This window comes from Pyxicephalus adspersus, chromosome 3 (genome assembly GCF_032062135.1).
Source record: "Pyxicephalus adspersus chromosome 3, UCB_Pads_2.0, whole genome shotgun sequence".
Taxonomy (NCBI): Eukaryota; Metazoa; Chordata; class Amphibia; order Anura; family Pyxicephalidae; genus Pyxicephalus; species Pyxicephalus adspersus.
The window spans coordinates 26664736-26676710 of NC_092860.1; the positions used below are offsets into that span (position 1 = coordinate 26664736).

Genomic DNA, 11975 nt, shown 5'->3' on the forward strand with positions numbered 1-11975 from the left:
GTTTAGGAAAGGAAAACCATTACCTAAAAAAGAGTTGTTACCATAGTCGGACCAAGAAAAGAATTACTACCAAAATGTCAAAGACAAATAGCAATGCCCATATACCACACTGTGGATACATTTTACCATTGCTGTAGGCTTTAGTAAAGGACAGAAAAAAGAAACTACATCTGTTAGAACTTCACTCCCTGGCAAGTGACACAGAGTGCCTGAGCTGCGGAGTTTTAAGTTACACTGGGTCTTCACCAGGGACCCCTGCAGGTGTGTTGGACCAGCAACCTCATTGGCTGATGGACTATTTCGATACAGGATATCTCCGGGTGGCGCTCCTCAGGTTCTCCCCACCAACAGAGAACAGAAGCAAATGGCTTCAGTGCAGAAACAACTGAACGGGCAAGTCCAAGACAGGCTGAGGTTAGGATAAGGGCCAGGAACAAGCCAAGGTCAGGGCAGATGGCAGACAGGAGATGTATTCAGAGGCAAGCCAAGGTCAAGTCACAGAAAATCAGATCTGCTGGGTAGAGGGGCAAAGAAATACATTCTGAAGATCCAGCAGTGTCTGCCAAGGCTGAATAGACCTTAACAAAACCCTCCTAATCCTGGGATGTTTCCAAACGCATAGACAAATGCCTGGCCTGCGCAGCATGATCACCAGGCGAAGAGACAAAGTGTAAGGGGTACAATAACAGCACACAATTTTATATATATATATTAAAACAAATATAATAAATTGTTTTTACTTTGAAAAACTGTTTTGTAATGCAGTCATTCTGAATATGGTTTTCCTTATTTCTGCCTGAACACTGGAGGGCAGCAGACCGGCTGTAATGTCAGCTTTTCTGCCAATAACATTGCAAGTCCTATGATTCTTTGCACAGATGTGGTTTACAGTTGTATGTCTCTGTTCTCAATAGTAGCATAGGGTGGCTATAAATGAAGACATTCTGAATGGAGCATGAGTTGTAGCCACAAGCATTAGGAATATGCACTTTCCTGCAAAGATATTAACCTCCCAAACTCCAAAACTCCAAACAATTTTAAATAGAGCCCTACCTAGGTCTGCTGGCATCCTTCCTCATGATCCCCATTCTTTTGCGTCCTCTGCATCTGATAATTCAATCATTTATTATTTTGACATGATTTTGTTTCAAACTTTATTATACTCATACTATTATATTAAACTGTAAAATAAATGTTCATCAAAAACAATGTACCGCTTTTAGACATACATTCGGACAGAAATGAACCACTAGGGAGGTTAATATATATTCTAGAACACAAGGAGAAAGGACTGTAACCATTAGGACATAGAACAAATATAATTTTCTGTATTAAAACATTAATCACATTAGTTTTGTTTTTTTTTTGTTTGTTTTTTAGTTTACTGTTTTCATCCCTGTGGTAACATAGGGTGGTTTATGTCAGATTGTGGTGATGTACAACCTGAATACAGTGTTCTATATACTAGGTCATTTTACTACACAATCATGTGGTGTCTCAGCACAAACATGTCCGCTTCCAATTAGGGTTCTGACCCATAGCTTAAGAAGCTCTGGCCTATATTATAGTTGTCCTGCAAGCCCAATTCTCCTGAGCATGTGAGCAGGATCTTTGCATTGTTAAGGCTGCCATAGATCTGTGTCACTGGACTAAATCATGTGGTGTCCCTGGGCCCTAAAATGGTTGGCTCAGCTACTCCATATGCACATCTTTAGCAGTGTCTTGTGGACTCCCTGGTTATATGGGGCCCAGGGGGTCATTACATTTCCTGGACCTTCTTAGTCATTCAATGAGTCAATGCCAGGATATTTTTGATGAGCCAGCTACATTACTGAACAGTGGAGTAGCTGTGCCAGGTATGTCCATGACTACAGCTATGTGTTTAACACTTTGTATGAGTTTGCTGATATTTAGATGTCCACAACAAATTTAGCAGAGTATAATTTGACAAAAATTTACCCATGTAACAAAGTTTAACTCTGTTTTTCCTGGTGATCGTAGTGATCACATGATCAGAAACCACATGATTGATCATTGGTAGTAACCAGAACCAATATTGGCATCCAGTAGCCAAGCACAGCTTCCACCGCACTGGCAATATATCATATATAAGTGACTGTCTAATTTTTTATTGCAAGCACTGCAAGTTTCTGAGTTCAGCCTCTTGCAGTCTACTGTATGGCTGATACAGCAAGGGCTTACAGAGGGGGCGGGAGAAGCAGCACAGGGAGTCAATCAAGTGTGCTGTCATGCAAGGAGCATGCTGATAAACAGAGTGATGAACTCAACAGTATTCTGCTACTCCTTTCTATGCCTACTCATAGGGTTTGAGGTGGCGAAGAGACCTGGCAGTAAAAAAAAAAACAATAAATATCATGTACCCTTCCCTGCTGGACAGGACTGTGTAAATCTCAAGACATAAATTACCAAACTACAAATCCTTTGGCAGGTAAAAAATCTCCCATAGTGTTTTTATTATGTGTATTTAGCTATTAGCCTGGAGTTCAGCTTGAACATGCAAAGAAAACAGATAGGAGGGGGTTAAACGTCTACAAAGAGGCAGAAATATGACTTTCATTGATGTAATTACTAAGAAGACCTAGCCCTAAATGCTTTAATAACTGTTTGTTCTGTACTTGATAATTGTGTAGCTTGTGTCTATCGTAAAGAGATCATGTCGCTAGACTATTTCAAAAAATATCTTGTAGAGAGGTGAATCAAGGTGGGCACAGATGTTAGGCCATCATAAAGAGAAATTAAATACTCCTAAAGTAGAGGGTTGTGACATTCAAGGGAAAGGGTGCTGTTCTGGGGAATCAACCTACCATTTTCTCTTACATATTTAAAGGCACATGTGTGTAAATCAAAAATATTCAAGGAAACAAAATACACTACAGGTAAGCTTTGTTGGTGACAGGGTCACTTTAAATCTGAGCTTTACCTGATATAAGAAGAATAATTAAAATTAAATTGAAAACATATTTTCAATTGAACCTGTGGTCACTTAGTTCTAGACACATACCTAGTCCTAGAGATTATAAAATACAGTGCTTACATCAGAAAACAAGTTCACTCCACCAAAAGTGCAAATTACTTCCTTCACCCCCAGTGCTGCTTTTTCTCACCTTCCAATGTGTTGTCATTGATGTGTTTGTATCTAGACGTACGAGATGTACAATACATAGGATGTTCCTTCCCAGCTGAAAATTGAAAGGAAAGTGTTAGACATGTATTACAGAAATATATCATCTAATGTGTAACCAATCAGGAATACATCAATATATTCCTAGAAAACATATGATTAGAATTCTGAACTCACAAATGATACAAATATGCTGTATACATATTTATACAATATTTATACAACATACACAACATATATTATATAAAAACAAAAAAATAAACACAATAATGCAAATATTTTATGGAGAAAAAAACAATAAACACTATATGATAAAAACAAAATACTTTTAGTGGTATATTTAGAATAAAATATACCAACAAAAATAGATTTTCATACATATTTGGGGACTAGCAAATTAAATTTTCTTTCTTAAGGCCTGATTTATTAAAGCTCTCCAAGGCTGGAGAGGATACACTTTCATCAGAGAAGCTGGGTGATCCAGCAAACCTAGAATGGATCTGGTCCAGGATTCAAAACATTTGCAAATACCAATGGAATTTGAAGCAATCCATTCCAGGTTTGCTGGATCACCCAGCTTTATTGATGAAAGTGTAGCATATCCAGCCTTGGAGAGCTTTCAAAAATTAGGCCCTTAGATTCAGATTGCATTTGAGTTTAGTTTTCTAAAATCCTTCTAAGTTTCGTAACATTCTTCTGACCTCCTAAGTTTGATGAAGCAGCTTTAGCTAACCTTCACTGACTTGTACAGGTAGAAAAAAATCAATTTGGACCAATACAAATGTTTAGAAGCCCTAGAGCAGGAGTGTCAAACTCTGGCCCGCAAGGTCCTTTTTCTTGGCCCCCCCAGGGAATTCCGAAGGTTAATTGCATTTAGCCCGCCTGCTACTACCTATTGCAGCGAGCGATGCCGCTACTAAAATTCCCGGCATCACTCGCATTGTTGTTCTGTTCCATAGATGCAAGTAATACCAGGAATTGTAGTCTCTGCATCACTCACGTCTATGTGACAAGTGAGAGATCTGTGCCCCCCCCCCCACACACACACACATATCACAGGCGATCGCAAAGGCAACTCGAGTCCAGCCTGGCTGCACGTCTATGGGGATGTCTTTGTGTGTGAGAAGGCTCAATATAACAGTGGGGGAGGCAGAGAGGGCAGCACATCACTCCCCTATGACAGGTGAGCTGTAGCTTTCCTGTCACTATAGTCTTGTAGTGCAAAGTCTGTGCAATGTTCTGCCATTCAGTCTCATTACCTTCAGTGACTTCGAGATATATATAAATAAATAAATGTTTAGCATATTTATTGTTGGTCGATCATTTTGATTTTAATTTCTTTTTTTAATTTAAGATTTAAAAACAAAATCTTAGGCCCCTTTCTCTGTTGTGGGATTGATCCGGATTGAGTGTTGAGTAGGACCTCTTTGTTTCTGTGTGGGAAGGTTTTGTATCTGGTGAGAAAGAGAAACTTCAATTTTTTCAGTGGATTTTAGGTTTGGCCCCCAACTTGGTCTAAGACACGCCTGCCTAACATGACACAGTGGCACAATCAAACAGAATAAATCTGGAAAGAATCTCCAATGCCTTCTTTGATCATTTTGCTAATTCAGTATGTCTCATATATGGTTCAATATATTTTTATTAGGAAAGGCATAAAAAATATAACATACATTTTGTACAACAAGAAAGATCCATACAAAAATGTAAAAAAAAGTTTCAAGTGCGAATAACAGTGCAAACATCAGAATAACAATGGTATTGAATGTCACAATCAAGGTAAATTCCTGGTAAAAAAAAAAGAAAGGAAAGAAGGAAAAAACACAACAGTAATGATCATACATTAAACATAAAATCTGAATTAAAGGCAGAATGGGCAGGAACTTGGGGAGGAAAATATGGGGGGGGCACCATTTTTTTGGAAGTAGAGTGAAAGTGACCTAAGGTTAGCAATTCAATGATAACTATCATCTTGGCCAGGAGGTATGGGCACCCCCCCCCCCCCCCCCATCTTTCTTGGGCCAAGGTGATAGTTATACCCCTGTATGCAACTGCTATAGGGGCTAAGGAAAAGCAGAGCTTTTTCTCTGCATTATGTCTATAATTAGGACAGGGACTGGACAAGAACTGGTGGGAAATCTTTCAAACATGGACACAAAACATATAGTAGGACAAGGAGGTTTCAGTATCTCACAGTAATTGATTGCAGTCCACACCCCAATAGGAGTCACATGCAGAAAAGTAAAAGCTCATGTCTTGCAAATATAAATCCCCCCTCCAACCCTTTCTGTATGTCTTTTACTTTTACCTTGTGAAGTAAGATATATTCCCGTTTCTGCTAACCAGTTTCTTGTTAGCAATGTTTCCAGGTACAGTGCATTGTATTTCCCTGTAGACTCTCTTTTAGATCCTGGGGTGACTGGATAGCCAATAGAAGGCATCAACATCATGCAGGAGAAGAACTTGAAGATTTTCATCTTTTCCACTCTTTCCATATTCTGTTTGTTATATATATTATTCTCAATGCAAAATGTTTATAGGGGTGGGCAACCATTAAAAAAGAGACCCTCAGAAGTCTAAATCTAATAATGTAACAGAGAACTTAAGTCCCCTGAGCGTTCCTTTAAATGAAGACCTCATCTGAGTCTGCTGGGCCGGGGTGTAGTGGGGCGGGCACGAGTGGGAACGCTGTGCCCCCACTTCTTTCAAGGATTCTCTTATTTTGCAAAGAAATTCTTTAGTGGTCCGTCGCTCTGGCTGGTCTCCCCCCCCCTGCGCGGGGTCAGGAGAAGGACCCCGCTGGGGGGGGGGTGCACTGGCCAGAGCCACGAACCATGTCCCCCGTATGGAATTGTTGGCACAGGGCGGTGGGCAGGTAGTCTCTCAGAACACAACTCTGGATGGGTTCTGGTATCATGACAGAAGTTTCTTCCCTTTGAGTGATACATAGGCAGGGGTGTAGTGGGAGGGGCAAGTCTCGGCTAATACCGTGCGCTCTCTTCTTTTTTTACGACTATACCCCTGCTGCTGGGTGGACCTGTTATCTTAGGTGAATGGTAACGTAAAATGTCTTATTATTTAAGCCCCAATAGTGTACCAATAGTCCTATCTGTGATCACTGTATGATCATATAAATAATGTGCATTCCGTACCATATGAACATATGAATATGATATTATATATGAATATACATATACCCAAATATTATTATTATTTTTTTTTTTAATAGGGGAAAGCATATAGTTGTGAAAAGTTTAAATAAAAAATAAATAAATCTTTGTCGTCTATTTGACGCCACTCAGCGATGCCTCTTTTAGGAGCTATTGGATGACAATGCCTAGCATTGCACTACGTTAAGTCACCGTGTTATTTTGGGTACAGAGACACTGGTTCCATGAGCTGTTTTTAGCATGTTATTGAGAGACTGAAGGCTGTGTTTCTGAGTCACAGGGACTCACGAATATATGATGAGAACATTAACTAATAACTGTCATGTTGGCCAGGGCATTGGAACTCAAGAAAAATCTGGAAGTCCAAGTAACATGTATAAAAGAGTTCCTGGGACCATAAGCCCCCACATCGCACTTGATACTACATTAGATTGATATCTCTTCCAAAGAGGATACAAGACATCATGCTGAGCCTTCAGCTGGCTAGGAATGGCTCCCCAAGCCCTCTCGTTCCTTTCCTGCGCCCACTGTGGCCTCTGTCCAGAGACATCTTCACCAGCCTGGAGCAGGATATGATCCGCACCGTAGAAGACATTAGAACCAGTATGAAGCTCATGGACCAGTTTCATCGTCAGCTGCTGCAGGAAATGACCCTTCAAGAAAATAAGACTCTAGCTGTAACAAGCGGCAGTGAAACAAAGACCACCAAGGATGATTTTGTCCTAAGCTTGGACATTCAAGACTTCTCCCCCCAAGAGCTGACAGTCAAACTGCTTGGAAATAAATTGCTCGTGAGTGGGGCCAAGGAATCCAAGACGGATGATGGGAAAGGATCCTTCTCCTACAAGTGTCAGATCTTCAGGAAAGAAGCAGACATCCCTGAAGATTTGAAAGCTGAAGATATCACCTGTACAGTAACCACCGACGGGCACCTGCAGATACAAGCTTCACGTGCACCTGTTCCAAGTGTGCAGGAACGGACTGTGCCCATACAGCTTCCAGCAGCTCAGTCCAAGATCCTGACTTCTGGCCCCACCAAAGATTCAAGATCCTAATTTTTGAACAATCTTTGAAAATATTCATCAGCACATCTTAGAATTTTATGTCTATCGTAGATATTCTGACTTTTATACAGATGTAAGAATTTTTGTTACTAGAAGACAAATAAAATTTTAGTTCTCCTATACTATAAACTAATATTGTGTAGCCTTATATGTTTGGAATGCAATATACTAGTCTAGTCACATTTTTCTTTTGTTCTGCTAAAAATATACAATGCAATTCCTACTACATATCAGTTTTAATGGATGTTGGTGGTTTTAGTTAGTCAGTTATTTTTTATATCTCTTACCACACCTGTTACAATATTAATGTACCACATCATTGGTTCATTTTGATTTAGGTTTGCCTATTGTGTCAGCCTACCAAAATAACACATTCATTATTTATCCAATAAGAGCGGCCCTGGTATTGAATACCTGTTGGTTAATCAGAGATCAGGTCTGATGTGTACATTTTGATTCTCTGTTAATGAAGGTTAACATTATAGGTAATATATTAGTAGGAACATCCACTTTAGATTTCTTTTGGGTGGCAAAGCGGGAAATTAAATGTAGGTTATTCCAATGCTAAAGGTAAATCATATAGACACAATAGATGTGTGGTACATCATTGTGAAATTCACGATTGTTATTGTACTGGTTTGGGGTGGACTGAATCTTTTAAAGAAAACCTGTCATTAGAGAACTATGTGGTTTGCCATTGCTGAGCTCCTTCTGTGTCAGCTCCTTCTGTGTAACCATTTGCAGATCACAGGGCCAAGGGCCAACATCTGTTTACATCCTGTTTATATGTGTGTATGTATATGTGATAGATCTACACAAGAGATTCCTAAGCCCCCAATGGTGGTATTAGAAACATTTTATCATTGCATAGAGAGGCATTCTGGATTTACACTGTACAACCCAAATGTCCCGATGTAAACCTACTACTTACTTGTTTTTGATAATAGATGATAAATAACATGAGTTCATCATTAGTCATTACAGTCATCACCTTTACCCTTCATCTCATGTATAAATTTGATATCAATAGGAAGTATTTGTGGGATATACTAAAATGAGTCAATTGTCTATTAATTCTACATAATGATTGGGATTACAGGTTTAAACATTCAGGTGGAGGGCAATACTTATGACATTGGTATACAGATTGTTTTAGTTTTGTAGTAATGTCTTAATTTTTTTTTTTTTGCACAAAGAACACAATCCAAAATATGTGTTACAGTGTATTTTGGTATCACTTTCCACTGATTCATGCCAGATGGAGACAGTCTTCAAAATCACCAATTATTACTTTGTTTTTGTTGGTGTGTTCACAAGACAGTGTGTGCTGAAGGGGAAGTGGACGGCAAATTCACATATTCAGAGCAAATGTATTGTCATGTATTTTGTTGTTCAGTGATGGAATTCCAATAATACTAGTAGTAGTATTTGAGATTATATGGGCTGGTAAAACATGTTTACAGTATATGTCATACATAATTATGTCATAGTAACACTATTAAGTATTGGTATTTTGTTTTGTCAAGTCAATCTATTTCTTATACCTATTACCGTAATTATCCCTTAATTTTTCTAAAGATTTGGCATATTGTGACTGTAGTACCAATGTAGTACTATGCTCTTTCGAACAGCTACTAGGTGGCAGAATGAGTCTTAGTTTTAATATGCATTGATTTAAATTATACGTTTTCCCTTGATCAACAATTATCCCAGCCTAATTGACATGGGAGTAATGTATTGCTTTGTTACCTTGAGTAATGAGATAGCTATTGCCCATTACACAGGTGCATAGTGAACATGTAAAATTGCTCCAGTCCATACCGCTATACAGATAACAAGGGTCCTCAAGCTCTTTCTTCCATTTTAATCTAGTTGAGGTCTAGTTGATTAAAAAACAGCAATATAAACAGCAGAGTATTGTTTTTAAGCAGTATGGTGAAATTTACTCTCATGAGTTTGAGACCAGTGTGTAGGAAAAGGTAGAAATCTGTCCTCTAATCCCTAATGTTAAAGAGACCCTGCCCCCCCAAATAAACATTACATTTTAAATAATATAATTGTACTTTATTTTTAACCTATTTAGCTTACTTATTTTGGGGCCTGGCTGCTCTTCTCCAGCCCCATTACTAGATTACTAGATTACTAGTTACTATTGCTGATGCTGGAAGCATGCTTCCTGCTAATTAGTGAGCTCTATCTTTGACTCATTGGGCCTGATTTAATAAAGCTCTCCAAGGCTAGAGAGGATACACTTTCATCAGCTGGGTGATCCAGCAAACCTGGAGTGGATCTGGTCCAGGATTGAAAACATTATTTAGGAAATCCATTCCAGGTTTGCTGGATCACTCAACTTTATTGATGAAAGTATATTCTTTACAGCCTTGGAAAACTTTAATTATTCAGACCCGTTATAGGTATTTTGGACCTCTGTGGAGCAACCACTAACCTACAATAGGAACAAGGTGGAGGACCAGTGAGTTGCAGGTGAGCATAAACATTGAGGTTACCTGCTGTGCTGAGACCTTCTTCGTGTTTCAATGAAATCTTCTGTGTTGTTGGATGTGTATTCTCACCTCCTGCCTGTCTCGAACCATTGTCACTACAAGGGACCCAAGGATAAATCTCATCAATAAATAGCAGGTAAAACCCAACCAGGGATCCAGTTTCTTCACAAATCTATTTAAAATTAAACAAAACAAAATAAAAAGATTTGGCTTGGCTTAGGTGTTAGGTGGATCTTGTACAAAAAAACAAAGTCAATTTAATCTTTTGTTATGCACCCCCTTGCCATGCTCAAACACCTTTGGAAAAAAAGTAGGTAATATACCTAGCCCATCCCCAGCTTCCACCCAACGAACCAGGGTGAGGAGACATCAAAATCCTTCTGGTCATGATCCAGGGAATGCTGAGAATAGAATCTCACCAGAAGACAGTTCTGTACTGTTCTGTACCCAGGTTTAGGGTAATTGTTAGAATGGTAGAAGACATATAGGTCACTGTATCAATAGCGGATGTGACCACACTTCATGGACAGCGAGAAGGGCTTAAAACATTACTAAATAGAATATAAGACTACTTTCTTTATGCACTGTGCACATATACCATATCCCTTGTACCTACAAATTATGCTTTAAAGGACCCTGGCTCCAGTTCAGGGGGTCAGTATCTGACCCATTACTGTACCTGGATTCCTAAGGCTATGTGCAGACGTGCAATAGTTGTTATCGTAAAGGATCTTTCACAATTTTTTCCAACAACAAATGACTGCACAATGCATGAACGAGCACTGTACATACAGCACTGTTCTGCTCTATGGAGAGGGGGAGAGCGACGGAGCGGCACCCCGCTGCACTCTCTCCCCTTCACTTGCATTATGATTGTTCATCGTTCATCGTCTGTGGATCCGCCAGGATGGTCATTCGGAGGATGGACGAGCACTGTACACACGCAAGATTCTCGCCCGATAACAGCCCTGAGTCGATTATCAGACGAGAACCAGCTCTGACACCAGGAAGCCTTGCTTCTCCAGCAAAATGGTGGTGATCATGGCATGGAAGTTGCTCCTATAGGAAGATCAGCTGACGTTGCACCACAGGCAATACCTGTGACCAGTTCTTTGCCTTCTGCTTGCTTGTTTTTTTGGCACAGCTTCTGCTTCATTGATCTGTAGGTCTGAGCTTCCTCCAGCTCTCCTGTAGTTTCTTGATCATTACCCCACCAGTGTGTGGGACCAACACTGACACCAGAAAGCCCTCCACCAAGATGGTTACCTCCAGACCAAGGCATTGGGAAAGATCAGCTTCTGGAAGACCACAGACAATACTAGTGATCGGTCCTTTGCCTTGTGTGGTTGGGGACATCTTCAACAGTAAAGGCTCTTCCTCCTAATTTGCTTTTCTATTTAAAATATTTATTCTACAACAGATCACAATGGTAAGATGCGATTTCACTACATTGTATTTACTAATTATCATCCTTATATTGAACTTTGAAAAGCAGCAGATTTACCAGCAGAATCCCCAGGCAATACATCTATGTTATAGGGAAAAACAAAAAATGTGGTAATGCTATTGTTTTGTTAATAAATAGCCAACACAGAATGCAGCGCTGTACAATAAATGGAGGCCACCGATGACCCTGGCCAATCATTGTCAGGCCACATTATGTGTCATTATGTTACTCCTAATTGTCTCCTTCATCTCCCTGTAGATGTTTTCCTCACACATTGTATTTGGTCATTTTTTTTTTTTATATAATTAATATTATTAAACAGGATTTATATAGCACCAACATATTACGCAGCGCTGTACATTAAATAGGCATAACAGACTACAGACAGTGACACAGGAAGGGGAGAGGACCCTGCCCCAAAGAGCTTACAATCTATATAATAAAAATGGAACAGTAACTACATATAGGAGAAAATAACATGTGCAATGTCCTGTGTTCACAGCCTGACCCTTAGTATTCCTGACCCTTAGTATTTTATTCCTGACCCTAGGTGTGTGCATTCAGACAAACACAGCACGCAGCTCATTTGCACATTAAAAGGTTTCCTCGCATAATTAAACTACACTTCCCAGCAACCTCCACGCATGC

The 11975-nt window shown here is 39.5% G+C and overlaps 1 protein-coding gene across 1 annotated transcript; it reads left to right on the forward strand.

Annotated features, from left to right (window-relative positions):
• Positions 1 to 6617: 6617 nt before the first annotated feature.
• On the forward strand, positions 6618 to 7509 carry LOC140325922 (heat shock protein beta-11-like). Its single transcript, XM_072404036.1, has one exon. It carries the CDS (start codon positions 6777 to 6779, stop codon positions 7365 to 7367), a length of 591 nt encoding a protein of 196 aa, XP_072260137.1. The 5' UTR covers positions 6618 to 6776; the 3' UTR covers positions 7368 to 7509.
• Positions 7510 to 11975: the final 4466 nt, after the last annotated feature.

Excerpts from the sequence above, each read along its gene's own strand:
- LOC140325922 (XM_072404036.1), top strand. The coding sequence starts at position 6,777 with ATGCTGAGCCTTCAGCTGGCTAGGAATGGCTCCCCAAGCCCTCTCGTT.